The sequence below is a fragment of the Lissotriton vulgaris genome, chromosome 7 (assembly GCF_964263255.1).
Source record: "Lissotriton vulgaris chromosome 7, aLisVul1.2, whole genome shotgun sequence".
Taxonomy (NCBI): domain Eukaryota; kingdom Metazoa; phylum Chordata; class Amphibia; order Caudata; family Salamandridae; genus Lissotriton; species Lissotriton vulgaris.
The window spans coordinates 1593069684-1593096005 of NC_141695.1; the positions used below are offsets into that span (position 1 = coordinate 1593069684).

Sequence of the window (26322 nt, forward strand, 5' to 3'; positions counted from 1 at the left end):
AAAGTTTGAGAATCAGTTTGAGAGGCAGTTTATGTCTTTTATCACGCTAATATCTTTAAGCAGCTCTGCAGGGAGAGCCCTTATAGTATTTCTTATTTTCAGAGTCCACTGAACTGATAACTGAACTTGGCTGTCCATTCTGAGACATCTTGTTTAAAATCCATAGTCCTGGTTGAGACATTGATTATATAACAAATCATCAACCAAGTTGCCATTTTGTAGATATGTTTTATTGCTCGGATCTTCATGTTTGTTCTATATATACTGATTACATGTATTCACAATATCTGCACTTGAAACCTTCTAAATGTAGTGTGTATTTCTTCAGTGTGGTCATCCATCTGGGGAAGGGCTCTGGAACTCCTTTATAACTTATCCAGTGACTCTCACAGAATTGATTGATGCCCAACGCACACTATCTCAGAGGAAGAGACGGGAGGTGCTTGGGTTGCAGTCTGCCTGACTTCCTTACTCATAACTTTGGTGTTGGTGAAGCCTCCACTCCTCAGAGAGGTAGGATTTCTGAATCTGGCCAAATATGCTCTTAGATGTGCAAATACGCCCCATGGCATCAAACTCTGGCCAGTGTTGGAGTACTCCAAAAGGAAGCACGCAAGAGCCTGTCCATTAGGTCTAAAAATGAGACCTCTGTTGTAATTACACCCCTCTAAGTTAAGGAGCTCCCTATTAGTAGCAGAATTTATTAAACATTTAATTAATTAAAAAAATCACATTTCGATTTATCAGTTTGAATCACATTCTGAATCAGGCAAATTTTAGAGGTATGCTGTTAGTACCTCACAGGACGAAAGTACCCTGAGGCTGGGGACATAGTGTTTCTTACACTTGCATCCATTTCTACCTTTTACCCAATAGAACTTTCTAAGCTGAGGTTTTTAACCCATACTTGTATATAAAAGGTGAACATGCTGTTACTTAAAAAGGCAGAACCTATGGAAGTTGTCATATGTGACATGCAGAAAATTGTGAGCTTTGTAGTCCATACAAATCTACATTTTAGATGGATATAAAATACTTTTGTCTGGTGATCCAAGGCAGATGTATTAATGTATGGGTGACCAGTTGGCTGATTTTAAAACAGGGGCTATGCGGTCCTGTCAATTAATGTGCAATAATGCATGTTCTTTACCCTCAGCAACTTCCTTGGCCATGTCTTTAAAACGCAAGTGTGTGTAAGAGGGAACCATACCTGCTATGTTTGCAACTCGCAGTGCTTCCTGGTTCTTTGGTGCTTTGGATCGATTTTGGTTCCTCTGTTTGTTCCCCGCTGATCGGATAGTCCGCAGGTGAATCTCTGTCGCTTTGAAGAATGCTACCATGAATGGCTGCTTATTTTGAGGGCCGTGTCTTCCAATCAAACCTGCCATTTTGGGATTGATGCTGTGTCCTTCATAAAAGAAAACATGTATGCACAGGCATTAGAAAATGGTCACTGTAGCACATATATGAGTCGAAATATACCGTTTTTATTTTAGTAACAACAACAACTACAACCTATAATGTATTTACTTCTGAATATATATTGATTTATTGCTCGGGTCACATTAGTCACATACCCACGTATTTGGCAGGCTTAAAACAATACTCCTATCTCATACTCCTAAAAGTTAAGAAATATGGTCCACATTGAATAAAACCCTGTTACTAAAACTTTGCAAAAGTTAAGTGGACACCTTTAATCTGTCACTTGCTGTTTTCAGTTATTAAAGAGATAATGTTGACCATTTGGGATTAATAATTCAGTTGAAGAATTGAGGAAGGTTTTTTGTCAGCAAGAGAGAAAACAAAATACCTGTATATGTAATACAAATACGGTGTAAAGAACAATTACTACTTTGTATTAAAACGGCTTTAATTAATAATTCAAGCAATTCAAGTTTATCTCCGTGTTCTCAAACCGCTATTATTTCAAGAGGGCGTTTTTACTTGTCTTTTAAAGAATTCCAATCACATTCCAAACCATTGGTTTAGACTTTTTTTAATCGCGGTTTAATAAGAAACTCACTTGATCAATACATTGAACTTCTTTACAATGTCAGGCAAACTTGCATCCGCCACCGTTGCGGGTAAGGAACCATTCCGAAATCCCAATTTGAACGCCACCGTAAATAGTGCTGTAAAAAATATCAATTTTCCTGTGGGAGCTTGTGTGGTAGGCTGAAAACGCCCATAGCACAAACTTCAATTGAAAAAATAATGTTTTCAAACATTCCTGCATGAGGTGCATGCCACACGGTGCAGGGATGCTTAAGGAGGCACAGGTGACGATGAGGAGGGCTAGGGAAGAGGGCCCCGGTCTCTTTCCAACAGCCTTTACAGGTCGGAAAGGCCGACATGGAATGGCTGTCGAAAACCGACATCATAAACACGAAGGCAGAGCCACCGTCATAAAGGGATTATGAGGAGTTTCCGATGCACCGACAGGCTGGAAAGCATCGGTCGGTCCCTCCGACTGCTGCCTCTTACTGCACGCATTGTAATGCGTCAGTCGGACCGCAGCAACAGATGGTGGCTGGTTGCTGTCAGACAGCCATAGTAATTAGGTCCATAATGTACAGCACTGTGATGCAGTTACTTCTTGGACAGTTTTCTGCTGAAGGTGTATAAATGCGTTTCCCACGAAACTTGTGTGTTTCATATAGTCTTCCTTTGAGCACCTGCATTAAAATATCTAAATTGCTAGATAAGGCACAAAATGTACCTCATCATCAGTCTGTTATCACGTATATATCACATCATTGGCCTTTATTTCCTTCATAATTTAGGCACAATAGCCATATTTAGCGCCCATATTTCCAGAGGCCATGAACATAATGAAATTCTATGGGCCACTTAAAATTATATGTAACGGGGAACAGCGGTTCCTGTGGACTATGCGTGCAATAGTATAATAACAGTAACAATGGCATATAGTTGTGGGAATGGAATATCAGCGACAGTCAAAATCATATACACCATGAGTTTCGAGAAGGAACTTTTACTAAGCCTTTACTCTTTAGATCGATAAATCAAACAGTGTAGTGTGCTCAGTGTCCCAAGTGAACTTAGAACCTAAAAAAAGGGGAAGTGACAGTTGGTGACATATAAAAGGAAGGTTTCAATTTTTACACAACGATCACAGGTAAGTATACTTAAAGAGTTAACAGTCCTCTAGTACAATCGAAAAAGGCTGAGTGGTTGTTTGTAATACGATGTCAGCCTTTTTTCGATTGTACTAAGGGTCTAGGTTCAGTGGAAAAGAGTATAATAGACCAATGGGACATTCCCAGGAACTAGAGAGGATACTGGGCTGGGGGAAATACAAATTAGACTGAGAAAAAAGTTAAGCAATGATAAGCCACGGGCTGGCCCAAAGCCCATTGTAAGTATTGTATTGTACATAATAGGCGTTTCGACAACAACTTTAGCTCTCTTTAGGAGAGACCTACAAAACTTTTAGATCACGAGCTCTGCAGGCACTGCGGGCCTAGAAGAAGCCATAAGAAGAGATGGATCCTAGATGCCAATTGGAACATAGAGATATTAAAATGAGAAGTGAAGGACCCTAGCCGAAGACCATGTGCAGTTAGTTCTGCGGCCACGTGGGCTGAGTATAGGGTGTTCCTGGGAATTAAGCTGAAAGCTGTATGTAGTGGGTCTGGTGGACAAGGGACAAAGGCCATATCTTGCACCCAGAATCTTTTATGCAGAACAATGGCAAAGAAGATAGAAATCTGAGTACTCAGAAGACAAACAAAGTTTGTTTACATATATTTAAGTAAATAGAACCTTTCCAAAATACCTTTAGTTGCAGAGATGTTATGATACAAAACGTTATCAAGGCTAAAATTCACCAGCTACGGTAAGCAACACAACACTAAGCCCAAACCCCCAATGCACTTTTCATGACCTCAGATATGATAGAGCACTCTATGCCTTGCCAAACGCCATAGCAACTTACTTCTAGGGTAAAGCTCAAAGTGCCCCCCAGTCACCTTTAGATAAAGGCACAGAGCAACCACACTGGTTACCACTGAACATGGCCCTGTCATTAGAAACCTTTTACGCTCAATAGGAGATCATGAGCTGACCTTGAAGGAGAGGTTATGATGGCACTGTAATGTGTAAGTGTTTTAAAGGTTTGTGTCGAATTCATTAACTGGCTTCTATCAAAGGGAATTTCTGTGTTTTTAACAAATGTTACATTGCTCTCATAACATAATGCTAACTGTCCTCTAACAAAGGTTCTCAATAAATACATGCACAATAATTACAGCAATTTTCTCCCCATCACATGTACCCTATAACTTGGAAGCATGCCCATGCAGTGTCCATTAGTTTGCCCGCTGCCATTAATCACATCAGGCATCAATAGTCAGGCTCAGCAGTGGATAAACTAGGACCAACGGGATCAGAACGCTCTAAATGAGGCTAGGACAAAATCTACTGCTACAGGGAAGAAAACAGATGCAAGTTGCAGCAAGAGCGTAAGAAATGGTGGATGTGTTAAGTTGTGTGACGTGTTTTCCCCCTTTGCCCAAAAAGCACAATGTTCTTCAGTTGAGCACTGATTAGTTACTAAATAAGTGCACCTCTTCACTAGGTGTGCAACAGCCTTGGTGGAAGACATCCATATGAACGAACTGGGTCTTGACAGTGGGGAGTCGAGAAAAACGAGGGTAACATAGGTAAATTGTGGAGATTCACACCAGCAGGCTAAATTGAAGATTGGGAGCCGGAGGACTCAGGGGATGAAATACAGGAGGTAAAAAATACACTGAAACAGCTTTTTTCCATCTTGCCTCCCTATAAAATGTTATATGTCAGCCTCTTGTAAGAGGTCCGATCAAGTTCAGCGTTTGTGAATTGATGCAGCTCAGGAGAGTGGGGTCAACCTTGGCGCACAGTTGCAATAAACCTTTGGCTTAAAGGAATCGTAAACTCCTAGAAGAGTTTAATTAACTATAGAAAACACGCTGCTTTGGTTACTGCTGTGATGGTTTTAGCTGTATATTACAAGTCTCTGTTGGCCAGGAATTGTGCTGTAAATCATAGACCTGCTTAACATAAGTGGTCAAAATAGTTACATCAACAGACAACCACTATAGTGATCAAATTCTCACCAACTTAATGTGCATTATTCCATTGCCCTCCACTGACATCTGTACCAATGAGACCCAGTTCACTGTGCGAGAGACGTCCTACTCATGGTCACATACTGAAAAATACATTTTCAAACGAAAAGGGACTAGTCTGAAAACAATTTGAAAACAAAGCCAATACTAAGCACTTGTGTTAAAGAACCTAGAAATGCGGTATGCCCTCACGCTGGCTCCATCGGAATCATGAGATCAATGAAATCCCTATAGACATGTTTACTTTCACTGGGAGATTTTCGCTGTTAGAATTGGAGGTCTCTGGTTGGCACAGGTATGCACTTGTGACAAGCAGGGACCCTCTCCTCTAAGTCAGAGCAAGGGACTTACTCCTAGAAATAACCCCTGCTCACCCTTTAGGTAGTGTGGCGCGAGCAGACAAGGCTAATCCCCAGAGTACATAAGGTTAGGCATTTGTCATAACACACACAGGAAACTATCAACCCACCACACAGGGACATAAGACTGTTTTGTAAAAATATATTCTTTATATAAAAACGTTCAAGCAGGCTTTAGGTACCGTTTTAAGGCTTCAGAAACGGTTCCAGTTACTTTAAAAATGATGCCACAATGTTCAAAAGCAAGATGTAGGCCTTAGTTGCAAAGTTTGGGGCCTAGAAGGGATTAAATACTTCTAAAACCGGCTTCCCTGTACTTTAGGCACTGTTACTATTGTTATTGCGCTATTCGTTTAAGGTTTGCGCACTCCGTAGCGCTCCTGTGCGCTTCGTACAGTACTCTAATGAAAGGCCCCACTAACTCCCACGCGCCTCGCATTAGACGTGTACGACGCGGCCGATGCCAGCAAGGGGTACGAGTCGTATTACACTGGAGCGACTCGTACCTCGGTATCCAGACACAAGCGAATTAGAAGCGGGACCCAGCGCACAGTTCGAGGCGTACCAGGGGCCTCAATACATACAGGCAGTGCGAGGCTTTTGTTGGGAGCGAGACTCGCACAGCGCACAGTTCGAGGCGTTGTAGGCACAGTACCTTTTCTTGGGGGTCCGGAACGGACAAAGTAGGCGTAGAGGTGACGTCCCACGTCGCGGTGCCTTCTTCCTTCGTGGCGAGCTACGGCTCGATGACTCAGTAGCTCCCGCTTCTCGGAGGGCGGCGATGCGTTGTGGGGTGTCTCTTGACCTCGGCGTCCGTCCCGGTCCTGAAGGGGTGTTATAGCGGCGTGATGCGATGTCAGCAGCGAGGCACTTCCAGCAGGGCATTGCACGGGGAGCGAGTCTTTAGGTGAAGTCTAGCTTCACTTTGTATCCTACGGCTCAGGGACCACAGGAACGATGCTCAGACTGGACAGGTCCTTGGCTTGGCGTGATGAGCTACGGCTCGGCGGCAGAAGTCACGGTGCGTTGGCCAAGGGGGGGTTGGCCCAGACTCTTCAGAGTGCACGATGGCGGCGCACAGCACACTCAGTTTTCTGTGGGCAGCGCTGCAAAGACCAGCAGCACGGTCACCAGTTCATCCTTCAGGGGGATAGCGCCCAATGTTCCTGGGGCGCAGTTCAGGGGTCAAGTTCACCAGCAAGCCCTTGGAGATTGTTCACAAAGATGCACAAGTAGATTTCAAAAGTATTTTTCTCCTCTCTCCTTCTTGCAGCAAGGCACCCACCACAGGCTAGTCTCTCAGGCTAGAGACAGTAGTCCTCCATGCAGCTTTCCCAGGTCCTTCTCTTCAGGCAGAGTTTCTTCTTGGCGTAAACAGGATCTGATTTCTTAGGAGCAGGGCTCCTACTTTTATACATCATTTCTTTTGTTCTCGCAGGCCAGGGGGGCCTTTGCCTAATCCAGTCAGTCTCTGAGCACTTTGTTTTTCAGGCTCTGGTGCCTTCTTTCAGTGTGCAGGGCCGGGACATGAGACGCTCCGCAAGAGGTGGAGCCAGCATTGTGATGACAAGTGCAGTCAGGAGCACTCTGTTGACAGTCTTCCTTCTTCCTGGACCAGGTGCAGGGCAGAGTCATCAGAAGCTCCCCAGGAGGCAGAGCCAGCATTGTGGTGGCAGAGCACAGCCCTATTCAGAGTCAAGGGGCACTCTCCCCACCCATCCTGGTGTAATCCCCCTATTCACCACCTGTCATCCCCAGCCCTGTCACTCATAGAAACCAGACAGCAGGTACACATCAGAGCAGAGGCGGGCTGAAATGGTTAGGCAAGCAAATACTAACTTTCTAAAAGTAGTATTTGCAAACACAGAATATTAAAATAAACTTTACTAAAATAAGTATTTTATTATTCTGAGTTCAGGCATACTAAACTTGACTTTCTACCATGCTCTCTGAGTCTGTTGGGATTATAGAGTGTAATAATTCCAGCAGCCCATTCTGGCCTATGAGAACAGGTAGCCTTATGTTGTAAATAGAGTTGAGAGACAAATGGAAAGCTTAATGGGTATTTATTAAGCACTACAAAGAATAACTGGTGATCCCATCAGTAAGCAGGGAGCTAACTGACTAGGAAGAACACAGTAGAAAATGACATCAGGAAAATGGAATGTCAGAGTTAAAGGGATACAGCAGAACATAAGTGCGAGACAAATGGAAAGCTTAATGGGTATTTATTAAGCACTACAAAGAATAACTGGTGATCCCATCAGTAAGCAGGGAGCTAACTGACTAGGAAGAACACAGTAGAAAATGACATCAGGAAAATGGAATGTCAGAGTTAAAGGGATACAGCAGAACATAAGTGCAGAGAATACAACACCTTACAATAGTGAAAAACGAAAATGGCTGTAATTCACTATTAGGACATGCCACACACATCAGGGCTTGTCCTACCTTATGCTTACAATGCACCCTGCCCTTGGGCCTACCATAGGGGTGACTAATATGAAGTTAAGGGAAGGTTTAGGGACTGGCAAGTAGTTGTACTTGCGCAGTTAGCATGACAGTCCCAGACTGCATGCAGGTCCTGCAATGGCAGACCGTAGACACATTTTACTAGGCCGCTTCTGTGGGTGGAACAACCAGTGCTGCAAGACCACTAGCAGCAATTGTATTTACAAGCCCTGGCACTCCTGGTGGACTTTACTGGGGTCTGACAGTAAACCAAATAAGTCAATCATGGACACCAATCACATATACACTTTTCAGTAGGGAGAGCATATGCACTTTAGCACTGGTCAGCAGTGGTAAAGTGCCCAGAGTCATTAAACCAACATAAACAGGTCAGAGAGAATATTGTAGGAAGGCAAAAAGTTCAGGGATGACCCTGCAGAGAGGGCAAAGTCCAACATTGGCTTTCAACGAAATCTCCAAGTGAAATCCTTGGTCAAAACGAGGAACTACTAGGGAATCGAACCCAGAATTAGATCCCTGGTAATTTTTCATTTTATAGTGAACTTTCAGGGCCCAACTCTGGAATTCCCTGCCCCTGGAGTTACCACTAATATTGGTAAGTCGGGGTGTGGTGCAATTGTAATTGTATTTATATAGCGCTTACTGCCCCAGACGAGGCTTCAAATCACTTTTCGGCAAGTAGCACACTACTCCAGAACCTAAAAAGGATTAGTGTTGGATTAGTATAGGGAAAAGTGTTAATTTGAGCGGTGGAAATGCAATTCTGTTAGTTGAACTCAATAGGATAATGGATGGATAGCAGAATGAGACGATAAATAAATAAATATATAGATTCTGATATATTCTGAAACATCAGCACAGTCCATTTATTTTTTGGGTTGTGCACTGGGGGAAATAAAATCCTACACCTTCTACTCTTACATGGATACTCTGCAGGACTGTCACAAATTCTCTCACGTTGAAGTCAGTGAAAGAAAAGTAAACACCAAGATCCCTTGGAAGAGAAAGATTTACATTTGGCCTTGGTCTTTGAATGCACAGCAAATGTGACAAGATAAAAACAAGAAATTCAAGTCCTGTTTACAGAAAGTAATCACCTGGAAGAAAACAGCTAATAAGATTTAGGCAAAGGGAGGGACGAAGTCAAGCTGGACAGGCTAAAGCAAACAAACCAGCAAATAGAAAGCCAGAAGGGAAAATGTTACTTACCCTGCAAACAGCTGTTTGTGGCATGTAATGCGGTAGATACACGTGCTCTGGATACTGCTGCCGTCTAGTTTTGGGTCTGTAGTTGTACAAGTTGCTTTTCTTCAAAGAAGTCTTTTGAGTCATGAGTTTGAGTGACTCCTCCTCTTGGTGGTATTGTGCATGAGCATCGACTCCACTGTTAGGTTTTTTCCCTCAGGTGGGTGACAAAGGCGTGTAAAGTATTTGTAAGTAATGTGATGACCATGCTAAAAGTAAATTTATAATGTAACTGCAACGGTCACAGGCCATGAAAAGATGCTTAAAGGGTAAGTGACATATTCCATTCAATGGCATGTGTAGCTGTAGATACACATGCTCTGCATTGAAAGTAGAGCAGCCCCTCCTTAGAAACAGTGGCTAGCCTGTGGGTGTTGCAGTAGATTGGAAAAGTACGTAGCACAGCCTGTCCTCTTTTGGCATGCTACAATATGTACACAATAGTGTTTGGTGAAAGTATGTGACGTGGACCATGCAGCTGTCCTACACATGTCAGCTATTGGGAGGTTTCCTAAAAACAATGGTTGCTCCCTTTCTGCGAGTAGAGTGTGGTCTGGGAGGAACGGGGTAAAGGTATTTTTGTCTTAAGGTAGCAAATGTAAATGTAGTTGAGCTTATATAGCGGTTACCAAAGTAGAGAGTAAGGGTTTTCGTCCAAAGTAGCTGGACGGGGAATACTCCTGATCCCCTGATCAAGGAACTGTTACAAACAAATGAAGGAGTACCACCCGATGAGGGAAGAGAGAAGAGAAGGCTTTGTTCCTGACAAGGGAGTATTATTCCTTTGTAAGTAAACCCCTCACTCACCACCTAGTGGTGACTTGCTTCATCATCGGGGCCCACCCAAGTGGCCTAGCGTCACTTGGGTGTGCTTCAACACCTGGTTTACAGTGGAGCAGGTAGTGAAGTGTGGGGTGCACAAAAAACAGTGTAAATGTTAAAATTGTCCTGGTCAACACTTCAATATTATCTTTAATAAAAAGGTTGTTGGACAAAATTAAAACGTAAGGTGAGATACTGGCAGGGGAGTTACGGCCTGTGTATCTCTTCTATGTGATGGTCGACATGTTTCTACCTTAAGGGGTAATCCCCGGTATTCCTCAGGACCAAAAACAAGGAAGTGGGAGGTGTGGGTCCCCTAAAAGACTCACCCTGTCCTAACTCCTTGGTCTTCCAGAAGATAAAACTGTATCTCTGGGAATTCACTCCTAAGGTTTAGGAGATGAAAAAAACCTAAGGAAGGAAAGAAGTAAAGGAAGTAATTACTATCCTGTTACGATGCGCAGTGTTTTTAGGTGAAAAAACGTCGTGCAGATATCCTTTCGTTCCACAGTGGTGAATGGAAACGGTGCCTTCTCAGGTAGAGGGCGTGTCTACTTATACAGTGAGAGCGTGCTCATATTGGTGAGGGTGCGCTATAGTAATTGTATACCTATGGACTAGTTATTGTAGGGGCATGCGTATTTTTTTGGGGCAGCATGCTTATATATGAGGCAAAAAGCAATGGCGCGTTGTTATTAGCGTTTAACAGCGTGAAATTGTGCTGCGCTTAAAATAATCCATTCTGAAGGATGTGCCAGTAAATCCTGCTTAGGATGTAGTAGTGAACAAAAAGACATACAAGACTCTAACAAACACAAAACAGATAAGGATGCACGGAGCTGAGCTCAACAGAATCAGGGCTTACTTTAAAAGTGCTCGTGGTGGACTTCATCGAGCTAGGGGTAGGCACTTCACGTTTTGTCAACGTATTCTTTGTGAAGAAATAAGAAGCTTATAAGTCACTGCATGGGTTTACCTTATAGGCGTGTGCTCAAGGAATTGCATCGGCCCCTGGGGGAGGGAAATCTACTTACAGTTGGTCGTGAAGGGTGGAGGCATGTAGCCTACGTCTACCGTCCGCCGCTCGGTTAGAACTGACTGGGCGAGCGCGGGGTAGATATCCCTGAGAAACCCGCTTCCGGGGTAGGTCAGGTGACGCTACGTGGTCCGGTGGGCGGGAGGTTGCCATAGAGCTATCAGGACGCTGCTGATGCGTGTTGGATGAGAGGTCTGCGCATGCGTGAGATTGTCATGGGGACCTCTAGACGCTGCGCATGCGGGTTGGGTTGATGGCAGCGATTTGGATATTGGGATGCCTTTGGTGAAAAGGTGAAAAAGTGGTTTAGATTTTCTGAAAGCCTTTCTTCTATATATGTTGAACATGAATACTCTTGACATCTACTGTATGAAGAGGTCTTTCCGCAAATTAATCCGGTTGAGGGAAAACAAACTGGCAACTCAATGGACTGGTTGAGGTGAAATTGGGGGACTACTTTAGGTAGGAACTTACGGTTGATGTGAACAACCACATTGTCAATATGCATTTGAAAGAAAGATTCTTGTAAAGTTGAAGCCTGGAGCTCACAAACAGGCCTGGGTGAGGTAATGGTAACTAAAAATGCCACTTTTCACGAAAGAAATTGAAGGGGACATGAGTGTAGGGGCTCAAATAGGGCAACCATGAATCTGGTGAGAATGATGTTATGGTTCCAAGCAAGGGTCTGGCGGTACCCGTGGTGGAATAACTCATTTGAGTCTTGCCATAAAAGCTTTGATGACTGAAATTTAAAAATTGAGAGATGCTGTCTATTTTGGAGGTAGGCAGCAATTGCAGCAAGATGTAACCGTAAAGCATTGTATGCCAAATTTGCCTTTTGTAAAGGAATCAGGTAGCAGACAATGTCCTGCCTGCACTGTGGTTTTTAGAGGATCAATGTGTTTGCATTGACAGTAGCAAAAAAAACTGCTTCCATTTTACTGCATAACAGGTTTGAGTAGTGGGTTTGCGTGCTTCCTTGAGAATATAGATACATTTTGGTGGTGAGTCAAGGTAACCAAACTCTAAGCCCTCAGGAGCCAAATTGCTGGGTTGAGAGTTTGAGTCTGGGTGCCCGATTGTCCTTGATGTTGAATGAGAAGGTCCAGCCTGTTTGGGAGCATCTCCTGTGGCACTACAGAGAGGTCTAGGAGTGTTGCGAACCAATGTTGACGCGCCCATGTGGGAGCTACTAGGATCATTGTAAGAAGTTTACCTGAGCTTCCAAACCAGGAAAGGAAGAAGTGGGGGAGGAAGAAACGAGTAGGCAAATATTCCCAACCAACTCATACACAGTGTGTTGCCCTTGGAAAGTGAGTGTGGGTACCTGGAGGCAAAGTTTGGGCATTTTGACTTTTCAGCTGTGGCTAAAAGTTGAACTGAGGGACCTCCCACTTTTGGAGGTATGACAAGAGGACTTGTGGATGGAGTGCCCAATCGAGGATTTGTTGCTGCATGCTACTGAACAGGTCTGCAAAGTCATTGTCTGCTCCAGAAAGGTTTTTCGCCAACAGGTGAATGTTGTGATGTAGAGACCACTTCCATATGGTCCGGACAGAAGTGATAATTGTGAAGACCATGTCCTGCCCATGTTTTTGTAGTTAATACATGGCTGTCAGAACAACCTTGTGAGACAGTCAATGAAGGAAGGCTTTAAGTGCCAAGTAGGTTGCCTGAAGCTCTAAGTAGTTTATCTGTAGAGATTGATGTTTGGCATCCCAAAAACCTTGTACAGTGAGGTCTTGTAGGAGCGCACCCCACCCAATCTGTGATGCATCTGTGGGGAGAATGATGTAGGGAACAGGGTACAGAAGAGGTTGCCCTTTCAACAGGTTGTTGGGGCTCAACAATTGCAGAGAACGCCGAGTGTGGCGGGCTAACAACACTAGATCCTCTAATTGCCCTGTGAATGAGACCACTGGCGAGCTAGATATTGATTAAGGGGACGCATATATAACCTTGTATGGGTAACTATGGCAATGCAGGATGCCATAGTTCCTAGTAGACACATAATCGTCTTACTGCGATTGTGTAGTTTCACTGGAACTGGGGCAAGGTTACCTGAAAGTTCAGTATTTGAACGGGGTTGGGGTATATAATTCCTAACTGTGTGTTTAGGATTGCTCCAAGTAAGGTTGAATGTGTAGGGGTTGGAGGTGAGACTCGGTGATGTTGATCATAAAACCTAGGTTGTGAAGTAGATCTATTGTGATTTGAGGGTGTTCTTGGCCCTGCTGATGTGCACTGGCGTTGATAAGCCAATTGTGTAAATAGGGCAGTATGTGAACATTGTGGCTTTGCAGATGTGCAGCGACTACTACTAAGCATCTTGTGAACTTCTGTGGTGCAGTAGTCATTCAGAATAGAATGAACTTTGAATTGATAGTGTTTTCCTGCTAACAAAAATCTCAAGTATTTATGGTGAGCAGGATGTATTAGTATGTGGAAGTAGGCTTCCTTTAGGGCTCACGTTGCCATAAAGTCACCCTTTTGAACAAAAGGAATGCCATCCTGTAAGGTGACATTATGGAAATGTTCTGATAGGATGTAGTTGTTTAAAGTCCTAAGTTCGGCGATTGGTCTTAGACACCTGTCCTTTTTGGGTATTAAGAGGTGTGGAGAATATACTCCAGTGCCTTGATGTTGATCTGGAACGGGTTCTATAGCTCCTTTGAGAAGGAGGGCTTGGACTTCCTGCTTTAGAAGTGTCTGATGTTCCTGGGATCACCTGTGAGTGCAAGGTGGAATGTTGGGAGGTGTGGTAATGACCACCAGACAATAGCCATGTTGGATAAAGGCTAGTACCCATTTGTATGTGGTAATTGTATTCCTGACTCTGAAAAAACTGTTGTCTGCCTCGACAGGTGTTGTGTGGTCAGGAGCAAATATAGGGTAGTCACCGTTTTGCAGTGGGAGGTACTTGGTGAGTCGAGGCACCCCTGCCCCTAACTTTGTTGTTATTTCCTCTGAAGTCTATAGAAATCCTTGGTGTAAGAGGTCTGGGGCTGTTTCTGTTTGGAGGTGGATGCCTCTGTGGAGGTGGACTTATATGCACCCCTGTAGCCTGGGTGATGAAAGGATCCCCTGGGAGTGAGGTTTGTAATGCCTCGATTGCTGTGTCCGTGTCCTTCATTTTCTCTAAGGTAGAACCTACCCGTGGATCAAAGAGGTGTTCTTTATCAAAGGGAATGTTTAAAACTGCCTGTTGGACCTCCTGTTTGAACACAGAACACCTTAACTAGGAGAGTCGCCTTAGGACACTAGTATTAATTCCTCTAGCTGCAGTATCTGTAGGGTTAAGGGTACAGTGAATGGAAGTGATAGTGATAGTCTGTCCCTTGCTAGCAATTTGTTGACCTCTTTTTCTAACTCCTCTGGGAGGTGCTGGAGGAGCTCCTCCATCTCATTCCTTCCAATGTGCTCTGTCATAGCGGGCCAAAAGAGGTTGAGAATTGGCGAAGAGCCAATGATTGGCAGCCTGAGCTGCAACTCTCTTTCCTGCAGTATCTATGCTCTTACTTTCCTTTTCTGGGGAGGGGTATCCTCAGTAGCCTGGGAATTGACTTAAGTGCAGTTGTGGTGATAATGGACTCTGGCGATACCGGACTCTGAATAAATACAGAATCGGATGGTGCTGCCTTGTATTTTTTATTTTATCCTACGGCCATGACAGAGTCCTTAAAGATCTCATTTACATGTCTCATCATGCCAGGTAACACTGGCAGATACTGTTTATCCCTGTGAATAGAAGTTTGTGTCAAAGAGGAAATCCTGCTCCAGGGGTTTCCCTATGGAGCTGCTCTTGCAGGGACTTCCTGATAGAAGGTTGCATCCTCAAGAGTGGAAGGAAGAGCTGAGTACAGGTCGGGATCATTAGGTGTAGTAAGATCCGAGTAATATATATATACCAGATCAGGATCTCCTAATGGTTCCCCCAACCAACCAGGGTCAGACTGTGGTGATCCCTGAGGGGACATGACTTGTATATCCTGCTGTGGTGATAATGGCTGAGGAGAGTGACGCGAGGATGAAAGTGGTGGAGAATGTATGGGAGGAGGAGGTGGATTAGGAAGTGGTTGATTGGAATGCTAGTAATCTTGACTTTTGTTTTCATCTTTTTAGGAAGGGGAACATCTAGTGCCTCCTCAAATGTCAGTTTCCTTTATAGAAGTGGTGGAGAGGAAGGTGAAGCAATAATGTGACGAGTGACGACTTGAATTTGGATTTTCTTCTGGCGAATTGCCATCTTTTCTAGGATGGGTCCAAACGGAGAAGTGGAAGCTGATAAAGAGGATGATTTTGCGGCTTTCGGCTCCGAAGGCTTCAGTACCAAGGTTTTCGGCTTTGAAGTGTGATGCTTTGTCAGCACTGAGGGAGATGGGATCGGTACCGAAGGTAGAGTTGGTAACAACGCATTTTCTCAGAAGCATAAATATACCTGGTGAAGCCAGGATCCGAAACAGACAGCAGAAGTGCTGTGGGTAACACCAGCAAAACGACAGCACCAAAAAAAAACTTTATTTCACGAAGAGCCAGGAACGATACAAAATAGCAACGTAAAACAGTAAATAGTGCCCTGCACCCAAATCCTACCTGTCAGCTTGCCGTCAATGAAAAGATGCTCAAGCGCCATACTAGTACAATAAATTTATTGAACAAGATTATAGAGACCAGCACAACAGTCTCAGAAGTAAGAAGCCACAACCTTCCTACCACAAAAGTAAAGTAAATGAATGAATGCATGAGATATTTGTTCCGAGCACATATACCTCAAAAAGAGCTGTCTGTACTTTGCAAACCACTCCACCATAAAGAAAGTGAAAGATAGAGACAGAAGGTCATTTATGTAAGAGATATGATTATAGCAAATTTCTAAAACTATTATGATTTCATTGGACACAATGAGAAGCAGGCATGGCATTCCAAGCTATGACCGTTAGGACCGACAACAAGTGTTCACCTTGTCTGGCTATTATATACTTTGGTGCATGGACCGTAAATTGTGATTTTGAGCACAGTAGACGAGATGGAAAATATCATGAAACCATGATTGTCATGTATGATCCAGATTCAGTGTGGCATGATGTTTTGTGGCAAAGACTATACGCCTTAAAATGTATTCTGAGAGACAAGCAGCCAAAGCAGATCCTGGAGGTGAGTAAAGATAGGTGCGCTTCCTTGTAATCCCAAAATATTTGGGAGCAGCAAGCCTTTTGCACTATCCATACTTTACGTACTAGATGTGTAGGAAGACCCACAAGCAAGGAGTTGCAGAAGCATTCAGCTTACAGTATAACGAAGCTAAAGACCCAAAAATAAGCCATACCACAGAGTGTCCATTGCTGGGCCCAACCAGTTGGTGATGGGGCAGGAGAAGTTCATCTAAGGGATAGCTAATAATTTCAGTAAATGACCAGAGGTTGAAGAGGTTACAAGTAAGAACACTGGCCATTTAATAATATTAATGTTAGAAACTTTCAGGAGGGAGCGTGTTTCAAAAACCTCATTAGAGACAAAAGACTACAAATTAACCCTGCAACCACAAGAGTACCAGAGAAACCTAGAAGTGGAAAATGAGTTTAAATCACAATATCATTCTAGATGGAATGGTAGAAGCTTGAGTAGATAAGTGTCTCAGGTTCAGCAAACATGTCATGATTGTCATGGGGATATAGAAATCAGTGACCAAGAAAAGGTTTGTTTAGGTCAATGAAACCAAGTGAAACAAGAGTATGGCGTTGGTATAGAGTTACAGATTTAAATAAAGGAATGTGTAAAGGAAGAAGCTAAAATGAGGAAAGACAAGTGAAAAGTGTTTGAAGAGGTGGATATTAATTTGAAAAATGTTTATATATAAGAATAAGTTGGTGGATCTGTGTAAGGAGAGGTGGAAGTGAATAATTAAGAATTGAAGAAGATTGCATTGAATATGTAAATGGACTGATGACAGAAAATGTACAAGTCGAGTGGAAGAATGTATTGTGAGTTAGAGTTGAAATAAAGATCATAGAGGAGAATGTTTGATCCACTGAGCAAAGACTACCTTGGATATAGAATGCTGTAGGATTGTGGCACTTTGAAAAAAAAACGAGATCTGACAAAAGGTATCTGAATATCAATGAATCCACATCGACATGCTGTTCTTTGTTTGCTTACTGATGAGGAATGTGTACGTGTAACTTGTTAGGCTTTGAAATTCCATTGTGTAAACAAACACCACAGCATCTTGTATGGAATTATTAGGTTCTCTCGGGGCAGTTAGCGCTGACTAGAAATGCACTAGCTGCACTGGGCTTTGTATTCATACTATGCTTTACTTACTTTACTTTCTGTCTGGAGAGAGCAGACCTGTTTAGTTTCACCACTACAAACAATTGTTCTTTCCTTTTTCTGCACACTATCCATTCTAAGCTGCATTCGCATAACACACTGACAATGAATGGTCAAACTGATGAGGTTTTGCCCCGAATGCCCTGGTGGAATAGCTGCCATCGCCTTCTTGCACTTGTAGTTGCTGCAGATTACAGTGAGAGGAGTTCCAATATTTTTCTGTTCTTGTCATTTCATTCAGTGTTATTCGGTGTTATCTTTGAAATGGGGAAGATTTTAGCTAGGGTATTCTATTTTTTTTAAGTTTTACAAATTTTTAAATAGACCAACAATAGAATACCAGTAATAATTTTTGGTTTCAGCATATCTCTTTAAAAAGAGTTTTATATAGCGCGAACTAGACCCGAAGTTATCGGGTATCAGAGCGCTTTACATAGCACCAGTTTCGTTATGTGAGGACACATTCATTTTTGTTAGGCACGGTGAGATTACGTGATTTGCCCAGAATCACAGGATTTTGATCGTCGTTGCTGAGACTCGAACCCGGTTCCCCAGCTTCGACGTCGACCGCTCTAGCTGTAAGGTTACATCCTCTCTCTTTAGCATCATTACATTACAAATGCACCAATTTGGTTCATTCCTATATCATATGTAACTGTGGCATGTTCTACATGTATTTTTTTGGTCAACATGTTACTCAAATATATTAATTGACAAGCAAAAACGATGCTATGATTTTTCTAGAATTTTAAATATACAGTTTGCATGTAATGTGTTTTTTCAACATGCAGGGTTATATTCTTGGGCTTCCACAGACACTGTTTCGAGTTACGTCCCATCCTACTGTGGGTACAATTGCATTATTGGCCCACTAGGTGCAATACGACGTGGCTGTTGTGGTTTCTCTAAAAAGAAAGACATAAGTCTAATATTCTCTGTATTCTGCAACTGATCACTTGACAATCGTGACTGTACAAAATGAGTATTCACCTTTAGTTCTAGCCCTTGTAATTGTTCCATACTAGACCCAAAGTGAGTACCAATCCCGCCAGAGCATTCTGTGTCCTTAAAGAGAGATGATGAGAGGTAGGAGGGTGACCGGAGAGAAAAGATCAAGCCTGGAGTCCCAAGAATCTGGAATCAGATAGGGAGAATCTAGGGGAGAAAGACAGAAAAGAAGAAGAAAAAAAATAGATATTTAGAGAAAGGTATAGGACAGAAACATAAAAGTGTGACCAAGCAGATAAAAAAATAAATGTGAGGAGCAAATGGGAAAATAAATAAATTGTGAAAGATTGATTTGCTGAACTTATGATTTAACAGCAAACATATTACCCTGCTCACTTCTATTTTTTTTTAAACGCAAGATCTAATAAAATGAAAACGCAAGTCTAACATCAATTAACTTCTCAGTGGAGCATCAATATAGAGAAATGTAACCATGATGATATTGAAAAGATCAACCACAAATGTACATTCTATAGGGACAGATTTTGATTGCTGGGCAAATAACTGTGGGAAATTTTTGGAAGCCATAATTTCTTTGACAGTGATAGCCTTATTGAAACTTACCGTCAACACTCTCGACAGAAAGCTGTAGGCCGAGGTTGTACCGTGGGTTCATTACCCAGTGATTACTCGTTACTGTTATGTCGAACACAAGCCATCCCTCTTCGGCAGCCCAAATGACTCTACTGTCCAATGGGAACAAGTCTGAATCCCTGAAAAGAAAGTTTAAAACATTGTTTTACCACTTGAAGTATTATAATATTTACCTTACAGAAGTCAATTGGTAAAGATTTTTATCAACAACACTAGTGAAACTTCGTTCAACGAATTTCCAAATACTCTAGGGTTAGCTACAAGAGAGGTTTTCTATGAAAACGCTGCCTGCCTCCATGTTTATCAAGGCAGATTGTGCTGTTATTAGGTGGCACTGATACTTCGTATGCAGCATCCATAAATTGTGGTGCTGGTTTTTAAAGGACCAAACAAAAGCTCACATTGTTACGGCATTAGCTTTGATACACGACAAGGGTGCAACCTACATTGGAAATAATAAATGCTTTATCATAACTTCTACAAAACTGAACCCTGGCTCATTTCAGAAGGTTCCACTTTAACAAACATGTTGGATTCTAGTCTAGATCTGTAAGAGAAGATTTTCCTGAAGGTAACTACCTCTTTCCAGGATCCTAAAATAAAGGCCCTGGAGATGGCAGAGAAGGTAAAGGTAGCAGAGGGATGTTGAAGAAGGGTAAAATATGATTAACTTGGCTGGTATACATTAAATTAGCCAAGAGACGGTGTCTCAATGTGAACATAATTGACAAAAACGGCTTGCAAAGCTTACTACTGATATCAATATAAAGTCAGTGCCTAATGCAGCAAATGGTAACTATGGTCACCTCACTAATCTAAAATGATAAATTTAAATAGGATGATCTTTATAAATGAGATTGAGTGTAAGGTCTGGGCAGTAGGAACAGACAGTGCTAGAACACATTCCAGTGTCCATAAGCTAGTGAAAAAAAATCCCAAGTGGTATTGGGTACAGAGCTGGCATGGAACAGCAAGTTAACTTTTGAAGCAGAAAGAAAAAACAATCCAAAATAACATTACATTGTAGAGCCATAAACGGTAAAAGTAGAGAAAAAAGTATAGTGCACTATATGGGGTCATGTTTATAATGCCGCGATTTCAGTTTTGCAAGACATCATCCAACATTGGGTCTTGTAAAGGAGTTAAAAATGGTGTTGTAAAAATTGGAAGAAAGTATTAGAGATATGGCAATCAAGTGCATTGAAGTGACAATTATAGGGCAAAGTTAAAATAACATAGCACGGGGAAGCTTTGAAGTGTCAGAAGGAGTGGAGGTCAATGGGCATTAGGCTTGGCAGCCCAGACATTAAGCAGGACAAGAGAAGGGTTTAGAGAGGGTGGACACTATAGGATTGATCTTTGGCTGGAGGAGCAGGTGGAAGAAATCATTTTAAGTTGCAGGGGGGTTTCCACTTAACACAGGCAATCTGCAGAAGAGTCACATTTAATCAAGTACACTTTCAGCAATTAAATGTGGTTACAACTAGTAATTGGATTCAAGCTTGTAATAATTTAGTCAATATTGCAGTCATGGATATTCATGCATTAAACATATAAGAAAATATTTGTCCAAAATGCATTGTCCCATAATTGGAACAGAACATGCTCCGCTGGCTGTGCCGGTATTAAATTATGTACTAGTTAGCAAGTGGAACTCAGCACACTACTCTGTTGTCTGCATCCCAACAAATGCACTTGAATCCAAAAAGTCAACTGTGTTCACCTTGAGTGTGTCTTATGAGTATAAACCCGATTCAAAGGATACTCCCATTCATTAAAAGTGCAAACAACCTGCAATTAACAATAGTAGGGTAGGTCTTTCATAATGCATCAAATTCTTTCTTCACAACAGCCTTAATTGGTCTAAGGTGTGGTGCCCTTCTGCAGTAAAAATAGCAACACAAGACCAACAATTTGCATCATCTACCCCAAATGAACCTGACCATGCAATGATCACACAAATATCTCTTTAAGTTACCTCCAGGTGCAGAATAGTGGGGTCATAAATTACAGTGAAAACATGTGATCCAGCTAAATGAGTTTTAAATGTCCCCGAATTTTTAAATTTTAGTGTGCCCTAAAATGGCCACAGGATGGAGCATGAGATAGCATTTCACAGGGGTAAATGGATTTTCTGCCCCAATATCTTTTCTTCCTTACCATTAACAGTGGGCCATGCAAATGAGTCTAATATTACTCCCTCTCTCCCCAACAAACCGGCTACTGTAAATATATATAAAGAAATATATATATACATATTTTTTAAGTTTATTATCTTGGTGTTGCCGTCCCTAAATATCATTCCAGCTCCCTTATCTATAATGCCCAGCCACCTTGTGGAATATTGACCTTCACATCCTTGTCTTGGTGCCATGTTCATCGTTCTGGCATTGACAATAGTGGTGGGGTGGACCCACGTGCTTACATTTTCAATGTTCAACCCAATCCTGGTTGAAGAATTCGTAGTGCACTCACGGGCGCAGTTTAGATGTATTTATTGCCAACACACCAAGAGCACTGGACAGATGCGTTTCAGCACGATCTGAGTCCTTTCTCAATGTCAGTGCGACCGAGCTATTAGAAGTATTCAAGTAAACTCACAATTCATTGGTTCATACAGATTATAAACATTAAAGACTGACATGAGTAGACCTCAAAGTCAATTTCATGGCAGCCATCTCACACTTCAATGACGTCCCGAAATTAACATTGAAACAAACATTTTACCATCATTAACTGGGTCAAATCCTACTATGCATTTAATTCATGGCATACCAACGATGATAATGCATACTTGTGTGACCCGGAGATTGCGTGTTACGAATTTAATTGCAATATTCCCCAATGACCCACGCCCTGGCTAGACAACTACTGTATAATACAACTGTATACATTTCTTCCATACAGGCCTCTCACTCTCATCCCCCTGGCAGCATTCTGCATAATTTAATGCATATGCGACCCTGAATTATTATCTATAACATTACACTTAAATATTTTCAATTGATCACGCTCTGAATGGGCAAACACTGCAAGATAGCACAGCACACATTCCTTACGAAGGGGTCTATCCGTGTCACCCCGTAGTAAAGCTCAATGCCGAGCAGTGAGGACAGGTCCTTATTCAGTTCCCAGTGGGTAGACCACTTCAATGCCTCATATATTTTTTAATGGAGTTTTATATAGCACAAACTCGACCCAAGGTATCGGGTATCAGAGCGCTTTAAATGAGCACCAGTTTCGTTACAGAAGGACACATCTTTATTTTTTTGTTAGGCACTATGAGATAATGTGATTTGCCCAGAATCACAGGATGTTAAAGGTAAAGACTCGAACCCAGCTCGCAGCTTCGAGGTTGACCGCTCTTGCCGTTAAGCCACATCCTCTCCCTTATTATCCCGTTGGGTTGCTCACAATTTGAATCTATGGCTGGGACTGCTCCTTATCCTATTTTCTCAAAATCTGTGGAACCTGTTTGAATGACGAACACTCCTAAAAAAAATTCTACAAAAAGACGGAGAAAGGGGAAACCAAATGGCCGATTGCCACACATGCAGGCTATCACCAACAGGGATCAGACCTATCTAGTAGCCCGTCATTTTAAGACTGAGAACGATAGCATCAAGACATTCTAAAACTCTTCCGTTCGGACCACGTTCAGAAGGATGAGAGAGGGTAGGGTGACAAAAAGAAAAGATTAAGGATTCTTGAATGGAGATACATAGTGGAGTTACAAACCAAGACCCTGCGGGGACTTAAGAGAAGCTATAGGTAACAAGAGGTTGAATTGACTTGGTGAAATAAACATATGACACACTTGTGATATTATGAGGTGGCAATCAGCCATTTGGAGTCTCCTATTCTTCTTTTGTATAGGATTTCTTTTTTGTAGAATATTTCTTACAAGTGTAAGATGGCTGCCATAGAAATTACTATGGTGGGGTCTACTGTTGTCCGTCTTAAATGTTTATAAACAGTATGAACGCATGAATTGTGAGTTTATTTAAATGCTGCTACAAGATCAGTCGCATTGACCTTCAGAATGGATATTGTGCCGAAACGCATCTGTTCAGTGCATTGGCTATAAATACATCTTAACAGCATATATATATATACATATACACGCACATACATTTATACATATATACAAACACATACACATATACATACATACACACATACATAACATACACATATAAACAAGCTCAATGCTCCAGGATACAGTCACCAGGATCCGGAGAAAAGAACTGAGTTAACTGCCACCAGCTAGGCATGATGATATCCTGGTGGCCTCCGAGTCCTTAAAGAAGCAGACACAGTTTTAAAACTCACATAATGGCAGCCTATGGTGATACACTGTCCTTCATCTTTCATGGTCTACCTTTACAAAAGAAAGATTTAAGCTGTTTATAACATTTTTACTTCAAAATTCTTCATACTCTGGTATTTTCACCCTTTATAAATCCAATCTGAAGTATTTCTCCAATGTAGTCTGTTTTCTATGCTGCAAATTCTCTTCTTTCTTAAGTGTTTCTGCAGTCCTTCCTGAAGAAAGACCAATGTCTACACTTCTGAACATTTTCTGGGAAGAAGTGCTCCGGGATCCCCGCACATGGGCAGAACAATTCAAAGGCTTATGACTATCAACGAAGATCCCCTACAAGAGAAATAATGTTACCTAGCACTTCAATAATAGATCAGAGCCAAAACATTCAAAACGCAAAGGTCTTACACAGAACAGTTTCCTCTGAAATTGTGACTGTACAGACCTTACAACTACCCCAATGCAAAATGGGGAATCGGTGCATACTAATTAACCCTGAACAGACAAGAGAAAGTAAACATGGCGTTGTAAATGACAATGTCTTTTACCAATGTATTTTGGTTTGTAGTGGAGTGGATGTGTATGGTGAGGAATTATGTGGGTTGGACTGGAATTGTTAGTTGTGGAATTGTGTGGTGTGGAGTGGGTTTGTGTAGTGTCATTATGGGGAAAGGTAGATACAAAGGGGTGAGAGATACACAGAATAAAGAGACAGGAAGACTGAGAGGGATAGGTAGTTGTTCCACGAAGTGCTGAATGAACTCTAGACAGAGGAGGAGAAAGTGTGTGAGAAAGAAGGGGAGAGCAGGTGACCGACGCATAAAGAGGGAGCACCAGTGTATGCAGAAGGCACCCCAAGAAAAGGAGATGAGAATGGGAAAGACGGATGGAAACCATGAAAAGGCAAGGGAAAGTAACTGTGCTTGAAGACCTGAAGTCAACCACATGAGAGAAGTGCAGAACAGAGAATGCAATATTGAAAACAAGCAGGATATTTGATGATGCGTGTTTGGGACTTTACACAATAGATATTAAAAAGGTTAGCAAAATGAGCCAAGTTCTCTGAAGGTTAACTAGCGGTCATAAAGGCAAAAATACCTTGCACAGGTTAACCAGGCCCGGACTGGCCGTTGCGGGCACCGGGCAATCCCCCGGTCGGCCGCATGGGTGGGGGCTGGTTTTGGACCCCAGGGGGCCGTTTTTGCTACAGGGCCGTTTTTTGCAGCCTAGCTGCAAAAACGGCCCTGTAACAAAAACGGCCGAAAACCGGCCTCGGCAAAGAGCACGGTTGCACCCCAATCCCGCCCCCCCCTCCCCCCGGGAGGGGGAGGCCGGCCGAGCACTTTGCAAAGCCACAGTGAAATGTGCGTTCCCCATTGACATCAGCGGTCCTGATCCCACCCCGGAGTTAGCAAGGCTGCCCAAAACCTAAAATAGACTAAACATAAGGGGCTGCTCTCCATATGGTGGTCTGTAATGTTGTCATTAAGGGTCCTACTGCATTATGGCCAGATTTGAGTCAGTTCTGGGCTGTGGTTTACACTTACTTCCAATTGCAGTTGCACAATTTAGTACTGCAATACATGTGCGCGATAGCAAGCACAATTTAAAAATGTAAACGAACTACAAGCACATTATAACAAAATAATAAAAAAACACAGAAATACCAATGGCTGCGTCACCCTTACGTTCTCTATGCGGGAGCTTGCACAAGTGCAGGCTCTTACATTTCTGTGCAACAACCAGAGTAAAATAGTTTTCCTGGGCACGAGCAGGACCTGCCAACTATTGATGTGTGTGTTCTACTGCTGCACCTGCAAAGCACGAACTCCCACCCCTCTCAGAACACTGGCTCCTCTCAAGATGTGCTGGTGCAATCCAACAGGTTGAAGAAGTGTGTATAGCAGACAGAAAGGATTACTGACCAGATTGTGGTTCACACATGCAATTTGCAAATGGTGTAACTTGACCCTAGAAATACAGGAGTTATCTTTCCGACCTGAGCTGCCCACGGTCAGGGGCCATACTGAGCAACTGCCTACATTCGATAATATACCCAAAGCCCATACAAACCACAGCGCGGTTTCTGAATGGATGCCACCTTCCCCAATGAAAAATACCGGCCAGGGGTTCACGTTTTAACATTAATGCAATGAAATCAATACAGCTGGCGCACAGTGTGTAGAACTATCACAGGGAACCACAACTTTTGCCTTCTTCCCATCAAAGCAAACTCTCTCCTTAACCCGTTGACCGCGGCGCGAATTCCACCTGCTGGGGGCCGTCCGCAGCACCGAAGGGGTTAAACATTTAAACAATTCAGTATCCATAAACTGTTTAATAAGAATCTCTGCAACATTTTTTTTTGTTGCATTGTGCATCACAAGATCGCCATTAAGACTCTGGCAGGGTGACCCCTACCCCTCCCCCACCCGGCAGTCAGAAAGCATGGTGGCTCCCAGCTCCTCACCCGATGGGCATGGGCATGGCCACCTAGCTTCAACAAGTCTGGGTCATGTATTGCTGCAAAAGGCAGGTTGTATTTTTGTAAAGGGGTGGGGGAAGAGTCAAAGGGGAGCACTTTTGGGGGGCAAAAGTACCACCAACACCTCAGGGAAACAGAGCAGGCTAAAACCTAAAGTCACAACTTGGAGATTGTCATCAAAAGGGAACGATTAAGTTTAATCATGTGCAACACAAGATGGCGAAATGTGAGCAGCCTCGTATTACAACAAAAGGATGAGTTTAGTAGTGTGTAATGAGAAACTATTTAGTATTTTTACCCATAGATGCCCCCCAAAATAATTACACATTAAACAAAGTCTAATTGAATCAGTAAGCCTTCCTTAAACAACCCCATTTAAAGGAAACCACATAATGCACACTGAACAAGTCGAGTTTAGTGCTTGTCAGAAGAATCACCAGGCTAACACCGATGCTTGCTTAAAATATTATTACAGATCAATGAAGAAGCGGTTTAGGGAGCCAGCATTCAAA

The 26322-nt window shown here is 42.6% G+C and overlaps 1 protein-coding gene across 1 annotated transcript in view; it reads right to left on the reverse strand.

Moving 5' to 3' along the window:
• BMP7 (bone morphogenetic protein 7) overlaps positions 1-26322 on the reverse strand; it is a 290263-nt gene that overhangs the window by 38156 nt on the left and 225785 nt on the right. Inside the window, exons 3-4 of the mRNA XM_086932499.1 lie at positions 18972-19120; positions 1211-1408 (exon numbers count right to left, since the gene is read on the reverse strand). Coding sequence (XP_086788625.1) covers positions 1211-1408; positions 18972-19120 — 347 coding nt within the window. The remainder of the gene's footprint in view (positions 1-1210; positions 1409-18971; positions 19121-26322) is intronic.